The 22,393-nt window shown below is 38.5% G+C and overlaps 1 protein-coding gene across 1 annotated transcript in view; it reads left to right on the top strand.

Moving 5' to 3' along the window:
- The window catches only part of LOC124606785 (sodium-coupled monocarboxylate transporter 2-like), a 237,205-nt gene that overhangs the window by 169,600 nt on the left and 45,212 nt on the right, over nucleotides 1–22,393 (top strand). The window contains exons 8-10 of the mRNA XM_047138848.1: nucleotides 3,318–3,458; nucleotides 17,972–18,080; nucleotides 18,343–18,452. Coding sequence (XP_046994804.1) covers nucleotides 3,318–3,458; nucleotides 17,972–18,080; nucleotides 18,343–18,452 — 360 coding nt within the window. The remainder of the gene's footprint in view (nucleotides 1–3,317; nucleotides 3,459–17,971; nucleotides 18,081–18,342; nucleotides 18,453–22,393) is intronic.

The raw sequence follows: 22,393 nt of genomic DNA, 5'->3' as shown, positions 1-22,393 counted from the left end.
ACACCAAGTGGACCATCACCACTCCATTGGTCTGTTTGTGTTAATACCTATCAAACAGGAAGTAGCTTGATGTGGGAATGAACTTAAAAGATTTTTATCAACAATGGCTTGACTTCCTCTCTTATGAGGTTAAGGCAGTCTCTTGAGGTACCCTAGTACCACACTGAAGCTCATCATGAAGTCTTCCTGGCCTAGTTGGACGCTCTGAAGCTGCTGGATGAAATGATCTGATTTCTGTACATAGTGATGAGCATCTTTAATGCATCGTCTACTCTCCTGCAGGCATCATCATCTAGTGGGATGTGTATTTTCTACTTGTATACTTGAAATGGTAACTGGACAGTAGACTATCCCTCATCTGCTGGGAGGATGATTCTCTCAGAATCTCCTCAGTGGTGTTCAAGTGCACTCCCATCATTTGGCTTTGGTGGAATTGTTTTTGTGAGTATACAGTATGTTTCAAGCCATATTTCTTTAGCTGCATCTAGTGGAAGAGCAATGGCAACATGTTCCCCCACACTAATAAAATTAGCATAACATGAATTATAATGACACCAAAGTGTTAGAACAGGCCAACAGATTATGGGATTGTGTTTTAAAAGAATTGTGCAGATCTTGCTATGCAATGAGCCAATAACTAAAGATAACTGTTTACAGCTAAGTAAGTAACACAGCCTTGAATGGCTCGAAGCACATGGACAATGTGTCATGCCAATACCAACTGAAGAGCTTAGGCCACACCGTGTAGACCTGCTTCCTCCCCATTACTAGTGTCCCAGCAACAAGCTGGTAACAAAGCAGTATACTGAAATGTACCTCATTTGGTTGATGCAGTCTGACTGAATACCCAAGCACATTTCAAAATCATCAAGATGGAAAATCTGAAAATCATACAAATTTAATTAATCTTCCTTCAGAATATTTTGCGATGTACCACATACCTATAAGGCATATTTTTTGTCCATATGCTGAAAAGAAATCACCTATAAGAAATTTAAAAAAAAATAGGTACAAAATTAGGTGAAATACTCTTATGAAAAGTGAATATGCAGTGTTTACCAAACAGGCTCAATGGCCCTTTTGTATCACACCTTACTGATTGGGCACCAGACAAACCACCTCTACCAAAATTTGCCTTTGTTTACAACTTACTGCCCAATTCATGTGATCATTTCATTTCTCCAGTTAAAACAATATTTTAATTTCATACAGAACATAAAAATACTGCTGTATATATAAAATATATTTTCTTGGTGATTTATAGTATTTGGGGTCTGTCAAACATCTTTGATATTTTATTAACTCATTCACAGTTGTAACAGGAGATGCCCATGTCAGTATTTACTGTGATCCTTCAAAATGTTGTTAACATACTTTTCTTATAAAAGTCTGCCCTTGGATCTCAAAGCATGCACAGGTTTTTCTCAATTGTTGTGCACCCTCACAGGCAAGATTATTTCAAAATCTGAAGATTCACATCTAATGTTTGTCACATGTAATTGCATTAATTTTTGAAACTGTAATTTCCATAAAATTGGGAATCGTTTGTTACCTTTCAGTAGCTGTTTCTGAAGTTAGGAGAAAGGATATATATTTATGGAAGTCTGAAATTCAATATAACAACTTAAATTCAGTTATTATTTCTCAGTATGAAACTGAGTTTTACTTTTTACTATATTTGACTGTGTTAATTATACTCAGTTTCAGTTCTGTTGAACATGATCAGTTTTCAGATTTAATGCTATCAGTTTAGTAACTTTTTTGTATTACTGTAATTGAAATATAATTCTGACAACATGACAAACTGAGTATATTGTTTTCTCTTACTTGGGAACTTAAAATTAAATATAGCTTCTAAGATATAACACAGTGCTCCTGAACATGCTGGCCTGTGTTAAAGGGATGACAGAGTGGACTAAAGAAAACTATTATTTATTTAAAAAGTGTGTTCAAAGAGATTAAGGGATGAGACATTTTAAATGATAGACAGGCCAAATAGCTTATTCACACAAATAAACAAACTTTTGTTTCCTGGCTAATGTATTTGCATATTAAATAGGCCTTGTTTTTTCATTCATCGAAGCATCAATACTGCTAACACTTTGTGAGCTCCACTAACTTAAAATGCTTTTCTGCAAAAATTTACTTCTTTTCATTGCAGTAAAGACATAATAATTCCAACTGTAATTCAGTCAATTCGGTTCCCATATCACTCATGCCAACAGAAAGAATAAGAGACAATCTATTACCTATTTCCTGACTTCTGCAGTCACAAATGAAGGGAGAAATTATTAAATATGTTTTGCTACCTTTAAAAATTTATCTCTGTTGAAAAATTCTTATAAAGGTGTGGTGCATCTAACAATTTTAGTGATTTCCATAAAATTGTCAGAAAATAATTCATTCTAAGCAGTACCAGAGAGCCTGACTTATTCATCCAACACTGAAGAAAATAGAACAAATGAGCAAGAAACACAATTTTCTCTGCAGTGTTAGCAGCTGTTTCTCCATCTCTGTTTTATGGCAGAACAAAAGAGATATTTCGAAAATCATCAAGTTTCCCTGAAAATAACTGCTCAGCTGTAGATCCCAAATAGTCCTTCTTGTGAAAGTGCATAATGTCTGACAGTATGAAAATCAACAAGCTAATTTGCTTGAACTGACAAAGCATGAAAACATAAATCTAGTTTTGTAGTAGAAATATGGATCACAAAGATGAACGTTTTCTTCACTTCTACTGCTCTATGAATACTTAATTCAGCCACATCACTCAACAATGTATTCTTTAATGTTCGCATCTCACTGCCTGCTCTTTACATTCTAAAAGTTCCTTTGTTTTCTCCTTTCACTGTAGCTATGTATTTTGAGAGCATAGCCTTCAAAAGTCAAAGGCTGCGCGGGGTAGCCACGCGGTCTGAGGCACCTTGTCATGGTCCGTGCGGCTCTCCTGGTTTGAGTCCTCCCTCTGCCATGGGTGTGTGTGTTGACTATAGTGTAAGTTAGTTTAAGTTAGATTAAGTAGTGTGCTGGCTTAAGGACCAATGACCTCTGCAGTTTGGTCCCAAAAGACCTTGCCACAAACTTCCAAATTTCCAAAAGTCAAATTGTACCTAAAAGCTGACATTAGTGCAAGAACAGAGATGAATATGATGTTCGTTCTCATACTGAAATATTGAGAAACCTACTTCTGATGATGTAAATGGGAGTAAGTGTCAAGATGCATGTAGTTGCTCACCAGCCATTTTTTATCTAATTTGCTACAAATAAAGCAGAATGAGTAGAAATAATTCCCCACGGTTAATTCTTTATTGTTGCAGACTAAGTCTGGATCCAACGGAGAGACATACAATCTGGAGTGTTGTTATAGGGAACTACGCTAGTGTACTTGCTGCCTTTGCTGTTAATCAAGCCATGGTACAACGTGCTCTTGCCATGTCATCAATAAGGAAAGCAAAAATGTAAGTTATATACATTTTCAGAACTCATTTTACATTGTTAAATGCTATGTCTAACAGGCTATATGCTTATTTTGTTGTAAATATTTTATGTAAAGTTAGATATAAGTTCTGTCTGAAGAAAGGAGATTTGAGTCTAACAACCCATTGACAGTGAAATCATTAGAGATGAAGTACAAGCTTCGATTAAGGAACCATCTTGGAATTTGTCTTAAGCAATTTAGGGGAATCATGGAAAAGTTAAATCCAAGTGGTCAGATGTGGCTTTGAATCATCATCATCCTGAGTACAGGTTTATTGTGCTAACCACTGTACCACCTCTCTCAGTAGCATGACTGTCTCTTGGAAGCACAACTGAATGGTATCACTAGAAATGGGTACATTTCAGGAGATACACTTGTCACCATTCTCAAGTATAACTGCAAGCTAGACTCACACATGAACAGCAGTCCTGGGCCTTCTTCTTGGCCAAATTAAGGCTGTACAATTTAAATCCATGGGGAGACCAATGTCTCTGCAGGCCACAGATGAGACAATAAATACACAAGCTCAGCAATACAAGAGTGCTGGTTGCTGTCAGCTAAATCAGGAATTTATTCATTCACAGCAATTGTTTTATCAAACTGCTGGGTGCTTAGAGAACTGAAGTTTCATCTGTTGCTTCAAATTAGTAAGACAGTGTTCTACGACATGACTGAGACATGCCTGACACATGACCTTCTCAATAGTGATGGAGGTTTCTATCTGACATTTACATGGGATCCAACACTATGTTTATTAATAAAACTGCGGGAGATTAGGTGATTTTCTCATAGTGTCTGTGCAATAACAATCATTGCTGTAACATCTGCTGTGATGGTACTATCTATGTTGTAGTTGTTGGTTGGTATCAGTCTTCCATTGTGGTTTGTACAAACGTCACTGCGGGTTTACATGATTCATCTATAAATAGAAGAAATTGTTGAATGTTTTTCATTATTTTCCTCTCTCTGGTCTCTTCCAATAATCTTCTTTCTTCACTAGTTTCCTTCATTATTAAGTTTGTCAGTCCAATTCATCTTGAGCATTCTTCTCTGTACCCACATTTAAAAATTTTTTAAATATCTTTCTTCACTGCTTTCATCTGTCCATAATTCACTGCTCTTTAACACTACACTCCAGACATGACACTTAATAAATCTTTTTCTCAGTTCCATAGGAATTCTTCTAGATATTAGTGACTGCTTAACCTTTTCAAATAATCTGTTTCTCATTGATACCCTCCTCCTTATTTCCATGTCATAAAACTTTCCAGGTACAGAAAGAATTTAACTTGTTCTATCTTTTTTCTGTCTAAGAATATGTTAACTGGAATTTCCTTCTTGCTTATTCTCATAACATTTATCTTTTCTGTGTTTATCTTATGTCCATACTGCTCACCCTTTGTTGCAATACTCTTCAACGTTTGTTGTAGCTCCTTTTCTGATTCCACCAGGACTGCTTGATCATCTATGTATTTTATAGTCTTTATCCTTTCTCCTCCTCTTGGGTCCTCTATCAACTTGTGTATCAGTTCTTCTCCATGCATGTTGAACAGCTTTGGTGACAGTTAGCATCCTTGCCTTACACCTACAGTTGTGAAACTACCATCAGCTTCCTTTGACTACCATAAGCAAGCATGGACTATGGTAGGTTTCCTAGTAGCTTTGATCAGTTAATGTTGTGACTGCATTACCACAATGTTAGATGTGTTGCATGCCTATCTGGCGTTACCTAATTTTGTTTGCTTTTTCTGCGTATGTGATGAGTGTCTTGTTAGATTCCTCTAGAAACTGGAAGTGGTGAAACATTTAGAAACTGAATGAGAATATTTAAAGGGCCGTATAACCTACAGAACATTTTTGTTCTATATAGTTATCGTCCTGTCTTTTACTTAAAAATAAACACTATTTATCACAAAATTGAAACTGTCAATGCTTAACTGAGGTTTTATTCAAAAATTGTTGATTTATAATGTGAAACAGAGGTATCTTGTCCTGATTCAGTACTTCATCAAGCTTATATAAGAAATGTTTGTGTTACTGCTAAATGACTTTTGTGTTTATGAATAAAAATAGAAAACTCTTGCCTTTGATCACAATGAAGAATGTTCTATTGAGTATAAAATATCAACAATAATATAGACTTCTCTATGTTTGTGCATGCAAATTGTATTTGCATCAAAAGTAATTGCTTTAGTTACATAGAAGTTCAGATGTTAAGCGGTCAACTAATTTTTATTATTTATAAAATGTAGTCTATGTTTTTTAAGGATATAAAAGACATAAAGGACTATTGCTGAATGATGTGTGGTTCTAATTGTGTGCACAAGAAATAAACAAACAAACAAAAAACAATGAAAAGTTATCAGATCCCGGTTCCTCTCTCACACATTCACTTACATTTCTTTCCCTACCAATGCAACCAATACTACTGGTAACCCTACCATATACTACGTCATTGATGTACTGTACCAAAACTACTAAACTGTAGTTTTTGTAGAGTGAAACTCTGTTTACAGACCCTCCATTCCCTACTCTACCTGTCAGTTTTTGCTCGTGTACATCTCCTTTATTAACATTCTATCTTTCCAAACTTTACCAACATCGAAACTTCCTGGCAGATTAAAACTGTGTGCCCGACTGAGACTTGAACTCGGGACCTTTGCCTTTTGTGGGCAAGTGCTCTACCAACTGAGCTACCGAAGCACGACTCACGCCTGGTACCCACAGCTTTACTTCTGCCAGTATCTTGTCTCCTACCTTCCTATCAGCGCACACTCCGCTGCAGAGTGAAAATCTCATTCTGGTTTACCAACATCCTTTAAACCCTCAGCAGTATACTCCAGTTGATTCTGTTGGATGCGTTCTCCCAGTCAATAAAACAATGAAAGACTCTTCCGTTCCCATCCCATCTGATAAGTCTCACTTGACCCACAGTTCTGGGCGACTTTTCTGAAATCTACCTCTTCCTAGACCTCCCCAGTCATTTTCCTTCACCCCTCTTCCTTCCCCTTCAACTCTCCTGCCAGAAGAAAGAGCAACAGGCTCCAAAAGCTTGCCTTATTATAGCCTTTTTTATTTGTGTGTTCTGATGCCATTTGGTGAGTAGATTTCTTTTCTATCGAATTACATTATATTGTCAAAAATTAATAGTTTTCATCATTATAGCCTTTGTAACATGAATTAAAAAGCTAACTGTCCTATAGTCTTTGCATTCTTTTGCACTGTACTTTTTAGGTAAAGACGTTAGAATGGTCATTAGTAGATCTTGGGGCCAAATTCCTGAGTCTTAAATTCTGTTTGCTATTTCAGTCAATCTGGCTGTTGAATTTACACCTAAGACTTCCAGTGCCTCAGATGGTGTTCTGTCACAGTCCAGTGCTTTTTCTTCCTATAGCTCTTTATTTGTTTTCACCAATTCCTATGTAAATATTGTAGGACCTTCGACTTCTTCACTCTATTCCCCTTCATGTTCTGAAACTGGTCTCATGTTATCCATCTGTATATAACTCTTCCACATAATCAATCTGAAGTTTCTTTTCCTTTTCCATATATTATCCTGTAAGAATAGAATGAACCCCAATCTACTCTAAACATTGTTATAACTAGTAGAAATATGATACTATAAGGCGTACAACTTTGCTTCTGCCATTTGCCGATATGCAGCGACAACGGCAAGTAGCAGTCGAAAGAAACAGATTGCAGACATCAGGCAGTTGGCTTGGACCTCCGTCAACATAACCTCATTCAAACATTAGTCGATTTGTACCTGCATCATAAAGTTGTTCTTGATTGAAAATGTCAGTTTACAAGCCTAATTCTCGTCATTTGCGGTAGGTGTTACTGTTTTGTTTCAATATGAGGAAAACAGTAGCTGAGTCTCATTGAATGCCCTCAAGTACATATGGTAAGCATGCTATTCATGAAAGAATGTGTCGTGACTGGTTTAAATGCTTCAAGAATGGTAATTTTAACGTCCTAGACCGGGATAGTGGTGGAAGAGAGAATGTTTTCAAAGATGCAGAATTGGAGTCATTGCTGAGTGAAGACTCTCATCAAACTCAAGAAGAACTGCATGATTAGTGGGAGTGACACAGCAAGCCATTTCAAAACGTCTCAAGGCTACGGGCATGATCCAGAAAGAAGGAACTTGGGTCTTGTGTGAGCTGAAACCAAGAGACATTGAATGGCGTTTGTGCATTGGTGAACAGTTGCTTCAGAGGCAAAAACAGAAGGAATTTCTGCATCACATTGTGACCGGGGACAAAAAATGGGTTCATTACGATAACCCTAAATGCAAAAAATCGTGGGGATATCCTAGCTATGCTTCCATGTCGATGACCAAACTGAATATTCACGGCTCCAAGATTCTCTCTGTATTTGGTGGGACCAGCTCAGTGCCGTGTACTATAAGGTGTTAAAACCAAGTGAAACAATCACAGGTGCTCATTATCAAATGCAATTAATGCATTAAGCAGAGCATTAAAAGACAAATGGCCGCAATACAGGGAGTTGTTGTTGTTGTTGTGGTCTTCAGTCCTGAGACTGGTTTGATGCAGCTCTCCATGCTATTCTATCCTGTGCAAGCTTCTTCATCTCCCAGTACCTACTGCAACCTACATCCTTCTGAATCTGCTTAGTGTCTCCCCCTACGATATTTACCCTCCACGCTGCCCTCCAATACTAAATTGGTGATCCCCTGATGCCTCAGAACATGTCCTACCAACCGATCCCTTCTTCTGGTCAAGTTGTGCCACAAACTCCTCTTCTCCCCAATCCTATTCAGTACCTCCTCATTAGTTATGTGATCTACCCATCTAATCTTCAGCATTCTTCTGTAGCACCACATTTCGAAAGCTTCTATTCTCTTCTTGTCCAAACTATTTACCGTCCATGTTTCACTTCCATACATGGCTACACTCCATACAAATACTTTCAGAAATGACTTCCTCACACTTAAATCTATACTCGATGTTAACAAATTTCTCTTCTTCAGAAACGCTTTCCTTGCCATTGCCAGTCTACATTTTATATCCTCTCTACTTCGACCATCATCAGTTATTTTGCCCCCCAAATAGCAAAACTCCTGTACTACTTTAAGTATCTCATTTCCTAATCTAATAGCCTCAACATCACCCGACTTAATTCGACTACATTCCATTATCCTCGTTTTGCCTTTGTTGATGTTCATCTTATATCCTCCCTTCATGACACCATCCATTCCGTTCAACTGCTCTTCCAAGTCCTTTGTTGTCTCCGACAGAATTACAATGTCATCGGCGAACCTCAAAGTTTTTATTTCTTCTCCGTGGATTTTAATACCTACTTTGAATTTTTCTTTTGTTTCCTTTACTGCTTGCTCAATATACAGATTGAATAACATCGGGGGGAGGCTACAATCCTGTCTTACTCCCTTCCCAACCACTGCTTCCCTTTCATACCCCTCGACTCTTATAACTGCCATCTGGTTTCTGTACAAATTGTAAATAGCCTTTCGCTCCCCGTATTTTACCCCTGCCACCTTTAGAATTTGAAAGAGAGTATTCCAGTCAACATTGTCAAAAGCTTTCTCTAAGTCTACAAATGCTAGGAACGTAGGTTTGCCTCTCCTTAATCTTTCTTCTAAGATAAGTCGTAAGGTCAGTATTGCCTCACGTGTTCCAGTATTTCTACGGAATCCAAACTGATCTTCCCCGAGGTCAGCTTCTACTAGTTTTTCCATTCGTCTGTAAAGAATTCGTGTTAGTATTTTGCAGCTGTGGCTTATTAAACTGATTGTTCAGTAATTCTCACATCTGTCAACACCTGCTTTCTTTGGGATTGGAATTATTATATTCTTCTTGAAGTCTGAGGGTATTTCGCCTGTTTCATCCATCTTGCTCACCAGATGGTAGAGTTTTGTCAGGACTGGCTCTCCCAAGGCTGTCAGTAGTTCCAATGGAATGTTGTCTACTCCTGGGGCCTTGTTTCGACTCAGGTCTTTCAGTGCTCTGTCAAACTCTTCACACAGTATCGTATCTCCCATTTCATCTTCATCTACATCCTCTTCCATTTCCATAATATTGTCCTCAAGTACATCGCCCTTGTATAGACCCTCTATATACTCCTTCCACCTTTCTGCTTTCCCTTCTTTGCTTAGAACTGGGTTTCCATCAGAGCTCTTGATGTTCATACAAGTGGTTCTCTTATCTCCAAAGGTCTCTTTAATTTTCCTGTAGGCAGTATCTATCTTACCCCTAGTGAGATAAGCCTCTACATCCTTACATTTGTCCTCTAGCCATCCCTGCTTAGCCATTTTGCACTTCCTGTCGATCTCATTTTTGAGACGTTTGTATTCCTTTTTGCCTGCTTCATTTACTGCATTTTTATATTTTCTCCTTTCATCAATTAAATTCAATATTTCTTCTGTTACCCAAGCATTTCTACTAGCCCTCGTCTTTTTACCTACTTGATCCTCTGCTGCCTTCACTACCTCATCCCTCAAAGCTACCCTTTCTTCTTCTACTGTATTTCTTTCCCCCATTCCTGTCAATTGTTACCTTATGCTCTCCCTGAAACTCTGTACAACCTCTGGTTCTTTCAGTTTATCAAGGTCCCATCTCCTTAAATTCCCACCTTTTTGCAGTTTCTTCAGTTTTAATCTACAGGTCATAACCAATAGATTGTGGTCAGAGTCCGCATCTGCCCCTGGAAATGTCTTACAATTTAAAACCTGGTTCATAAATCTCTGTCTTACCATTATATAATCTATCTGATACCTTTTAGTATCTCCAGGGTTCTTCCATGTATACAACCTTCTATCATGATTCTTAAACCAAGTGTTAGCTATGATTAAGTTGTGCTCTGTGCAAAATTCTACCAGGCAGCTCCCTCTTTCATTTTTTAGCCCCAATCCATATTCACCTACTACATTTCCTTCTCTCCCTTTTCCTACACTCGAATTCCAGTCACCCATGACTATTAAATTTTCGTCTCCCTTCACTATCTGAATAATTTCTTTTATTTCATCATACATTTCTTCAATTTCTTCGTCATCTGCAGAGCTAGTTGGCATATAAACTTGTACTACTGTAGTAGGTGTGGGCTTCGTATCTATCTTGGCCACAATAATGCGTTCCCTAAGCTGTTTGTAGTAGCTTACCCGCGTTCCTATTTTCCTATTCATTATTAAACCTACTCCTGCATTACCCCTATTTGACTTTGTGTTTATAACCCTGTAGTCACCTGACCAGAAGTCTTGTTCCTCCTGCCACCGAACTTCACTAATTCCCACTATATCTAACTTTAACCTATCCATTTCCCTTTTCAAATTTTCTAACCTACCTGCCCGATTAAGGGACCTGACATTCCACGCTCCGATCCGATACAGCGAGAGGTATAATAAAGTAATTTTGCAGCATGACAACGCTTGACCGCACGTTGCAAAAGAGGTCAAAACGTAGTTGGAAACATTAAAATAGGAAGTCCTACCCCACCCGCTGTACTCTCCAGACATTGCTCCCTCTGACTATCACCTGTTTAGATCAATGGCGCATGGCCTGGCTGATCAACATTTCCAATCTCATGAAGAAGTCTCAAATTGGATCGATTCGTGGATCGCTTCAAAAGATGAACAATTTTTTCGACGTGGGATTCGTACACTGCACGAAAGATGGAAGATGGTAGTGGCCAGCGATGTAAAATACTTTAAATGATGCATGTGCAACCAATTTGTTTTATTAAAGTCTCAAATGTTGGGGAAAAAATGGTGAAAGCAAAGTTGTACACCTTGTAATTTATATGGAAAATTTAGTTTTCACTTCAGTGCAAATTTTGATTAAGTTCTAGGAACTGTTTTTGATTCAGTAATTTCAGCAGTCAGAATACATCATATCATCCACCTTTCTGTGCATGTGATACTAAAATAATGGGGATGCTAATCTTCACAGAAACAAATCTACATGCAAACTTATACTGTTCTTAACAGAAGGTCTGTGTGTCACATTTAATCATTGCAAGTGATCAACACCTGTCTTCTCTAGTTGACACTGAAAACTGAGATGGTAATGTGTTCTGTGCCAGTGACATCTGTATTGGGCTTGGCTACTTGGAGAAATTTTGGAAAGGAAATCTTAAAGAAACAACACTGAAGTCCAGTAAATAGTAGTTTCTGACCAGTGCTTAGAAAAAGCTATGCACAAAAAAGGTCGTACAGAGGGGCTACGCAAATTTTGTCCTACAGAAGTACGAGGGGCATTTGAAAAATCCATGCAAAAATAAAAACTACTTACATGTTTTGGGGTAAACCTTTCTTATTTTTTGATATAGTCTCCTTTTAGACTTATACACTTCATCCAATGCTTTTCTAGTTTGTTGTTCCCTTCTGAATAATAGGAATTGTCCAAGTCCGCAAAATAGCTACTATTTGCTGCAGTCGTCTCCTCGTTTGAATAAAGTCTTTGTCCTGCCAGCCATTTCTTCAAATTATGAAACAAATAGTAGTCTGAGGGAGCCAATTCTGGAGAACAGGGGGATGTGAAACGAGTTGGAATCCTATTTCCATTAATTTTGGGACCACAACTGCTGAGGTGTGGGCTGGTGCACTGTCGTGATGGAAAATGACTTTTTTGCGGTCCAATCACTGACGTTTTTCTTGCAGCTCGGTTTTCAAACGGTACAACAATGATGAATAATATGCGCCTGTAATAGTCGATGAGAATTATCCCTTGTGAATCCAGAAAGACAGTTTCCATAACTTTTCTGGCCAAAGGAATGGTCTTACGCCTTTTTTGGTGCACCTTCTCCCTTGGTAACACATTGTTTAGATTGTTGTTTGGTCTCTGAAGTATAGTAATGTATCTATGTTTCATCCACAGTGAGGAAATGATGCTTAAAGTCCTGCAGATTCTTCCTGAACAGCTGCAAACCACTCTTGCAACACTTCACACAATTCCGTTTTTAGTCAAGCGTGAGCAATCACGGAACCCATCTTGCAGATAGCTTTCACATGTCCAAATGTTTATGCAAAATATTATGCACCCATTCATTCAAGATGCCCACAGCACTAGCAATCTCATGCGCCTTAACTCTTCTGTTATCCATCACCATATCATGGATTTTATCAATGATTTCTGGAGTCGTAACCCCCACAGGACATCCAGAATGTTCAGCACCACTTGTGCCCATATGGCCACCCCAAAAATTTTGAAACCACTTATAAACTGTTCTAATCAGAGGTGCAGAGTCACAGTAGTGTTTATCAAGCTTCTCTTTAGTCTCCTGAGGCGTTTTGCCTTTCATAAAGTAAAGTTTAATCACCACACGAAATTATTTTTTGTCCATTTTTTGACTATCACTCTACTTCCTTGACTCACACAAATGCCAGACACAAAGAAATACACCAATATGGCTGAAACTTGGTGTGCATTCTTTCCAAAGATGCTACTAACTAAACATGACCTCAATACGCACCGGTGGTGCCATCTCTCGCACTTTGCACGGACTTTTCAAACGCCCCTCGTATAGTGCCACCAATGCTAACTGGAGAGAGGCAAGATGTGAAGTGCAAAGTCCTACATGACACTGGTTGGGAGGTGACCATCACAGATTTGGCACAACTGTCATGATGCCTAATGGAACTGTCAGTTCAAAAAAACATGAGCTTTTATGGGCTAGGATCTATCTTCTACACATTCCCCCATGGTGGGGATGGGCGACCAATCCTGTTTCACCATTTCAAACTACACACAGAACTATACGACGTGTATATGTCTCCTATGAAAGGCTCAGTGAGGTGGGTTCCTTTCCCTTTTATGGCATAAATAACGATAACAAATACAGCCTGTACAGAACTTGGTAGAAGGGGTGTGGGTTGCTGTTATTTCTCCTTCAATGGAATAGGGACCCCTCCTTGTATACATTTGCTCATCATTCCCAAGGTTAAAAGAAAATACTGTTGTGCCTCAAATTCAAAGAGTGCCTTGTGCTCATGGCAGCCCTGATACAACATGTCACTGGAAACATCAACATAATCGACAGAGGCTCCTCATTTAAGGAGCAATAGCTTTCAGTGGTGCCAGTCCAGTGGCTAAGCTGTCCAGTTCCAGAGATGAAAATGTACTCTGTGAAACCAGCAATGAGAGCATCTTTGTTTTTCCTGCTAGTCCAGTCGTGTCAGCTAATGGTTCAGGATTCACCTCTCAGTTTCTCCCATGTTAACATTGGCAGTTGTTCTCATAAGTCACAAAAATACACTAATAGTAATCTAAAACTTTCTTACCAGCTTCAATACCAGAATCCCCAATAAATGACTCAATAGTTACTTTTGTGTACATGTAATGTGTTTGAAAGAGGAGGATTTTGGGAATTTTGGAACTTTTATCTGGAATCATCAGAAGTTTCTTAAACATATCTCAAGTACAACTGTCATTACTTAGCACATGTGCTCGAGCTCTTCCTGAGTACTACCTCCCCCTTATCTGTGATGGTTGTTACATCTCCCTGTGTATTACTTGTCTGCGTCTTTGTATTTAATTGTTTGAGTGTGAAAGTGTGATCTTGCATCCTGATTCTTCGGCCCAATAAGGTTCTTAGTTGAAGATTTTTAGAAATCACAGAAAAGAGAAGGACTTCAGGGATAGAAGTACATGAATGTGGACAGAGGGAAAGATAGATTGGTACTCTTAAGAGAAGTAAGAAAGGAAATAAAAGAATTGGTTGCTAAGATCGAAGAAAGAAAGAAGACAGCCCCAAAGACAGGAAACCCTTCCAACCCCCCTTCCCCAGGATCCCCACTTCGCCGGTACTTAAGTGAGAAGCCGGAGGAGGTATGATGTTCGGCGTCTCCTACAAAATGGACATTCTCACCGTCACCTTTGAAGTCCCCGAAGAAAAGATCTTAGCAACTGCTATGAAACGGCAAATGATGAAGAACCAGTCACACTTGTTTGCGAGGGTTGTATGAAGGGCGTGGTGTGTAGGTCGTGTCTGTGCCTATGCTACCCACCCGTTTCAAAATTAGATATGAACCCTCCCCGATCACATCACACTTTACAAAAAATATAAATCATTCTATAAAAATAGGAATTATATACACTATAATCAAATAGTTATTCAGTTAGTCACTTCACTTTATATTTCATACACATGTTCAGTTTATGTCATCTAGGTATCATTCTTCCTAAACAGTACCATCATATTATATCTCCTGTTAGAATGTTACCCTGTTAGTTTTATCTCATGCTTAGAGGTTAATGTTTATTGTGACTCCTTAAAATAAGTCATAATCGTGTAGTCATAATTGGTCTCTTTTAATACTGATATGATAGGATAGCTTAAGGGCTATAAATAGATTACAGGATAGCCAAAGATTTTAAGGGAGTTTGGTGTAGAAAAACTAATGTGGAAGCAACACTGAACCCAACTCGGGAACCGGCGGACGTCACTCCACCAGTTGACACAGAACGTCAGCGTCCCAAGGGGTTTTGTACATATCGTTTTATATCCTTAACATTATACATTCCCTTTTCCTCTCCCGTCACAGGATCTATTAAATACAGGATGCCCCATTCTGAAGCTTCACCCTCCAAATAACCTACCGCAAACTCTATTTTCTTAGCATCCTCCCAACTTTTAGGTATGGCTTGGTTAAACTGTTTTAAGAAATGGGTGGGGTGTACCACCCCATCTGGTTTTAATTTAGGAAACTGTCTCGACAAGCCTGAATTTGATCCCCATTGGAAATCAATTATCATGTCCTTATTTAATATAATATTTTGGGAAACTGTGCCTTTCTCTGGTTTCTCCTGCATAAGCTTGAATTCTTTCCTCAACATTTCTAAGTCTTTCTTGGTGTTATCTAAATTGGAAGTTACTATAGGCGGAGAGATATCAACACTTAGTTTCTCTTCAAACTTTCGTCCTATTAATTCTTCTTCTTGTTCTTCTAAGCCATTCAAATTTATAAGCTCTGCAGTCATTAACTTTTCTTTGAAGTTCTGTTCTATGGTTTCCACCCGTGATTTGACCCCTGAAATTTGCACCTGTACTAGAGGGAGCAACTTATCTTGTTTCTGGACATTGGTTTTTAGCGTAGTTAATTCTCATTTGACCACCTCAAATGTAACATTACATACATTTTTCAAAGAGCCGTACTTTTCATTAAATTGTGTTTCCAAATCACTACATTTACAGTCTACATCATATTCAAATTTTGGAACTAACCAATTTAAATGAGCTTCATCTCTTTTTTCTAAATCGTTAAATAAAATATTGGTCTGTTCACTCAGGGAATCGGCCAGTTCTTTTTTCAATTGCTTTTTTCCATTCTTACATCTGATTACTTAGGATATTAACTTGAGCCTCTAGTTTTGTGTTTTGCAAATGTAACTTAGAGTTTAATTCTGCCTTCAGTTCATCCTGTTTTGTGTTCTGTGATTCAAACTGTGCTTTGATAAACCTCATTAATTCACCTAAATCTGGCCCCTGTTTTTCAATTCCCACAACCCAACAGACTCTACAGATTGATGTTCCTTTTCCATTGTGTTTTGCTTTGCGTTTAATCTAGTTATCATTAAAAGTACACTTGCTTATTTCCACAACCCCCCACACTTCACAAACAATCAAAGGTCAGTAGTAGCTCACCGGCATCAGTGGAAGGCGGCGTCGGCACCAGTGTACGGCGGCTTCAGCATCAATGGATGGCGGCGTCGGCATAGGTGGGTGATGGCGTCGGCTTTTGTGGACGGCTGCATCGGCGTTGGTGTGATGTGACGTCGGCATTGGTGTACGGTGGCGTCGGCGTTGGTGTACGGTGGTGTCGCCATTGGTGTGCGGCGGCGTCAGCATTTGTAGACGGCGGCATCGGTGATTTGAGACTAACTGCAGCGTTGTGAAATTTTCTTGATTCCCTTAATCATTTCACCATTTATCAACACGATATTTCTGGATAAGTATCATGGAATTGCTCTTCAGCCTCGCCGTTATCGGTTGCTATGGCAACTCCCAACTGTTTTTTTTCTTTTTCTTATAACTTCTTTAATATTTCCCCTTCTTTCTCATGTCCTTTCTTTACTGTCGACATGTTCTTACGGTGGCCCTGTGTAATGTTAAGCTCTCTCTATACAGCTTAAGCATTTTCGTGAACTTACTTGTTGAAGAATGCCGGTTCTGCTTTCTTGCAGCGCCGATGTCTTCTGCTAGCACCGGACGCTTCTCTGAAGATTTCACTGCTAGGAAGGGGAAAATTTCACTCTCTCACTCTCTCTCTCTCTCTCTCTCTCTCTCTCTCTCTCTCTCTCTCTCTTCTTATTTAAAAAATACTCTATTCTTGGAATATCATTCAGTGCACCAGAATATATTTATTTCCACTTCATACAAAAAAACAACTTAACTTTATGAAGTAAGCCCACACATTACCGGGCACCCAGAATCAGTTAATTACACATTTTTGAACACAATTAATATATAAGCTTTTATTGTGGCTGACTATCCACGTCCAGTCCACGTACTCTCAACAGCACTTAAACGTCTAATAAACAGTCACTATCTCGAGTCACTCCATTTGTTTTTCAACAATACAGAGCTGCATTACTCTTTGCAGCTGGCCATGGAGCTTCCGGGCCATATTTAATTATTCTTGGCAGGTCGCGCTGAACACTTGCCAGCGCCGACGAATTATCTCCCTTCCAGTTTCGCCTGCACAAACAATAAATGGGTGCAGTATCCCATGCTCATCCTTACGCCTGCTTTAAAATAGTGCGTGTTTGAAACGGCTGGAACACAAGTGTCTCCAGACTTTCGTAAAATTCTGGGGGCACTACATGGTGTGAAACCAACAATGGTTCACAATCTAGCTTGAGTCCAGAGAGAGAGTACACGTGAGAGCAAAACTCACATCACCTGAAGAAGATAGCTCGGTTTATCATCAAAATATTGTGCATTAAATGGAAACACGAGCTTGGCAGAATATACAGAAGGACACTAGTATTATTTACATGAGACCTAAAACTCAATTCTGAGTAGTGTCAAGAGAACTATCAAATAAATTTCTTCAAATGCAGTAAAATTCTAATATTTAATTTACAGTTAATTTTGTATTTTTAAATCAAGCTGAGAACCACCTTAACAATTTTGTGATATCTTTAATAAGTAAAATCCAGATGCTCTTTGAACATTTATTTTTGATATTGTACTCTTGTGCCTGTTTTTATGGTTTCAGCTGCCACACATTTTATAGCTATGTACAGAGTGTTGATTTTGATATGCTGGATATCCACAGCTATTCTTGAAAAGAAGTCATGTAACAGTTTGCCTAATCTAATTTCCAGTATTAAGAAAACTGTATTACCTTTGCTTTAATGCATTATGTGCTTTCTACTACATTTAATTGTTCTTCAATTCTGCTAAATTTCTGCTCTGTCTTTTAAACACAAAACCAATTCTACTGTGCATTCCTTCACAGAGATGTAATAATTGCCATTTGCACTATAATTATGTTATTCATTTTTAATTTTACAGAACAATTGGTATTCTGGCCATAGGGCTTGCGTGCATAGTCAGTATGTGCTGCTATACAGGACTTGTCATTTATGCTACATTCTTTGTCTGTGATCCTATATCTACGAAGGTAATGAAATCATCTCTTTATTTTAAGCACAATTTAATAAAAATCAAATTACATGTACATACTGCCTTTAGTTTTCTGTTAACATAAAGCACTTTCTGATGCTGAGGTTTGTTGAGCATAGTTTTACAGATAAAAACCACCTTTTATTTTGAGTTTACTTCAAAACAGAAATTTTCGACATGAAGTGTGGAAGTGATATTTTTTGTAATCATAACATGCAAAATTATGGCTTTTAATACAGAGAGCATTATGTAACTTTCAGCAAATTGGGAAAGCTGATCAGCTGCTCCCACATTTTGTAATGGCCATATCAAAGGGTATCCCTGGCCTCCCTGGTCTCTTCATGGCTGGAGTCTTTAGTGCTGCTTTGAGGTAATACATATGACAAAGGAGCTGTGCAATTTTCAGTTACCATAAGTCTACCATGGGTATCATTCTGCACTGAACTACAACTACTATTACTATTACTGCTTTTACTACTACAAATATTATTACTGCTGCTGTTAATGATAAAAAATGATGATATGGTTTTACTAATTATTTTCTGATACCAGTATGTAAGCGGGGTATACTGGATGAAGAGGTACTGAATCAAATCGGGGAGAAAAAAGCATTATGGCACAGCCTGACTAAAAGAAGGGTTACATTGATATGACACATCCTGAAGTATCAAGGAATGGTTAATTTGGCATGGAGAAAAGTGTGAGGGGTAAATAATGTAGAGAAAGGTCAAGACTTGAATATATTAAGCATTTCAGAATGGACATAGGTTGCAGTAGTTATGCAGAGATGGAGAGGCTTACACAGGATAGATTAGTGTGGAGAACTGGATCAATTGAACTGAAGATTACATTGACAACAATTAGTATATGACATCTTAATAAAACCTGACAATATCAAATTATTATCATTGTGCTACTTTACAACACCCTTTGCACTTGAAACAGTTATTGGACGAATTACTTTCTGGCATCAGTGCCTCTCAATTGGCTCTTCTTTCTGTCATCATTTTGCACAAAATAATGAGTTAATTTCAACTTATCAATTGTGTTGATAGTTTCTGCCCTCTTACACATTGGTGATCTATATCCAGCCAGCACAGGGTTGGGGCTGGTATAGTTCATTTCCAGTTTCCGTGGAGAACAAACCATAATTATATGTAGGCTGTTGTTATGATGGAGTCACCACTCCCAAAGGTTTCTGTCTTCTTATCCTCCCATATCTCTTCATGAGTTCCCTACACTATTTCTTCTATTCTTCTCCCATTTCTTGCCTTTCTTCTTTTTAGGCTTCTTTATGACTCTGTGCTTAGTTACTAGTGTCACAGATAATTTATTATATTTTTCTGTGATGTTCACATCTTGTAAATATTCCTTGTGTTGTCTCACCAGCTGAGTTTGACGTTATCCAAATTAGTAATGATGAGTAGTCTTTTGGTGAGCCCATTGTGTCTTTGGTGGCTTTTTCCCAGTCTCTGTAACTCTGTCCAGAACTAAGTTAAATAGTAAGATAGTGAGGGTAGGAAGGGGCGGGGAAGACCAGGTCCTTATGGAACACTTGTTTATAAGAGGGATTTCACCAAGGACTTTTACTTTTTATGTTGTATTTGTAAGCATGTGGCAGAATATTTCTCTTGCTTCCTGACTACTCTGAGCTCTGGAGAGTGTCAAAAACTGCCTGTCTGTTGACAGAGTCATAAACCTTAAAGTCCATAAGGCTGACAGTTGTGCTTGTTGGAGGATCATTAAAATTGTCTTCAGGTTCCATATCTTGTCTGTCCAGATAGGCTCTTCTTACCAGTCAGATGGTCAATCATTGTTCCAAATGATTTAAGAGAGCTTCTGAAAGAAGCGTTTGTAGTTGTTCAAGTCTGCCTTATCAACTTTCTTATGCAGTAGGTGTTTCAATGGATATCTCTTCTCATTTAGTAACTGGTATTTCAAAATGCATTTCATCACTACCTGTGATTCATGCAACTAGACAATTTAAAAACTGAAGTTCAACTCCAAACTGATTCAATCTATTTCTTTTAATTGTTTGATTTGTTTGACTGATTGACTGATTTTTATTGGCTTCCTTTTGACTACGCTATCTACAGATTATGTACTTGTAATATAGTACAAGTCAACTTAAACTAATATTTAAAATATTTAGCCTACCTATTACAAAATAAAACATCAAATTGGCAATAGTGATAGTAATGTCTTACACTTTTCTCTTGATTAATACACATGTCAAAAAAGGTTTTGCATCATCCCGGTTCCCAGAACTCATGAACTCTGTGGATATTGTATCACAGACACAGGTCCTTTTGACTGTTCAGAAATGTCACTGAACCTGCCCAAAGATGTAAACAACCATGCATGAGCAGCACCTATTAGATGGAGATGGTCTGACAGCCAATCAGTTCCAGTCATGCCACCAGGAAAGAGGTACATGGCTCGTATTGTCAGTAGTTCAACCATGCCTAGATGGTCAATACTGCGGTTCGATCGCATCCACACTGTTACTTTGTGACAGACAGGGCTCTCAACAAGGGAAATGTCCAGGCATCTTGGAGTGAACCAAAGTGATGTTGTTCGGACATGGAGGAGATACAGAGATACAGGAACTGTTGATGACATGCCTCGCTCAGGCCGCCCAAGGGCTACTGCTGCAGTGGATGACTGCTACCTATGGATTATAGCTCAGAGCAACCCTGACAGTAACACCACCATGTTGAATAACACTTCCAACGTCCATGCCGAGGTCCTTCTTTGCAACCACAACACCATGCAGCATGATACAGATGGGCCCAACAACATGTCAGCTGGACCGTTCAGAAATGGCATCACATTCTCTTCACCAATGAGTGTTGCATATGTCTTCTACCATACAATTGTTGGAGATGCGTTTGGAGGCAACCTGGTCAGGCTGAATGCGTTAGACACACTGTTCAGTGAGTGCAGCAATGTGGAGGTTCCATGCTGGTTTGGGGTGGCATTATGTGGGGCTGACGTATGCCGCTGGTGGTCATGGAAGGCACCATAATGGCTGTATGATACGTGAATTGCGTCCTCTGACCAATAGTGCAACCATATCGGCAGCATATTGGCAAGGCATTCATCTCCATGGATGACAATTCGTGCCCCCATCATGCACATCTTGTGAATAACTTCCTTCAGGATAACGGCATCGCTCAAATAGAGTGGCCAGCATGTTCTCCAGACATGAACCCTATCGAACATGCCTAGGATAGATTGAAAAGGGCTGTTTATGGACGACATGACCCACCAACCTTTCTGAGGGATCTACGCCGAATCGCCTTTGAGGAGTCGGACAATCTGGACCAACAGTGCCTTGATGCACTTGTGGCTAGTATGCCACCACGAATACAGGCATGCATCAATGCAAGAGGATGTGTTACTGGGTATTAGGGGTACCGGGGTGTACAGCAATCTGGAACCCCACCTCTGATGGTCTCACTGTATGGTGGTAAAACATGCAATGTGTGGTTTTCATGAACAATAAAAAGGGCAGAAATGATGTTTATGTTGATTTCTATTCCAGTTTTCTGTACAGGTTCCGGAACTCTCAGAACGGAGGTGATGTAAAACTTTTTTTGATGTGTATATTTAGGTCTTAAAGTTATTTACATACTAAATAGTCCTAGTACAAGATGTTCATGTGATTAAAGTACATACATGCAACTAATAATAGCATTCTTCATTCTTTACACATATACTCTTGCCCACTATAAAATTCTTTTTCCATAAAATAATCCTTAAAAGCTTCTGGAATATCTTTTCACTCTTACTGTCCTGTATACTCTTAGGAAGTTGCTTTACTAGTTGCACACCTAAGTATCAAGCATTATTTTCAGCAGCTCTCAGCCTGTGAAGCATATTTCTCAGCTGATCTTTATTCCTTGAATCACATGAATAAACATTTGCAGTTTTTTATTGTAATGTATTAATTTGATTAATGAAATTATTTTTCTGTATATGAACATGGATGGAAATGTCAATATTTTAAGGTTATGGAAGGCAGTACTGCATGAGTCTATTTGGTTTTTATTCAAGATGGTCCTAAAGGTCTTCTTTTTGCACAACAAAAATTCCTTTTATATTATTTCTGCTGGAATTTCCCCAAACAGTAATTCCATACTGTAAGTGTGATTCAAATAGAGTGTGGTACATTTACATAGGAGATGTTTATTAGCATAATGTGCAAATTATTTCATAATAAATATTACAATGCTTAACTTGCAGACATTGTCTACATGTTGTCTTCATTGGAGACATTATAAATTGTAATTCCCAAAAATTTTGTAG

This window comes from Schistocerca americana, chromosome 3, assembly GCF_021461395.2.
Source record: "Schistocerca americana isolate TAMUIC-IGC-003095 chromosome 3, iqSchAmer2.1, whole genome shotgun sequence".
Taxonomy (NCBI): Eukaryota; Metazoa; Arthropoda; class Insecta; order Orthoptera; family Acrididae; genus Schistocerca; species Schistocerca americana.
This window is presented reverse-complemented; position numbering and strand designations above follow the sequence as displayed.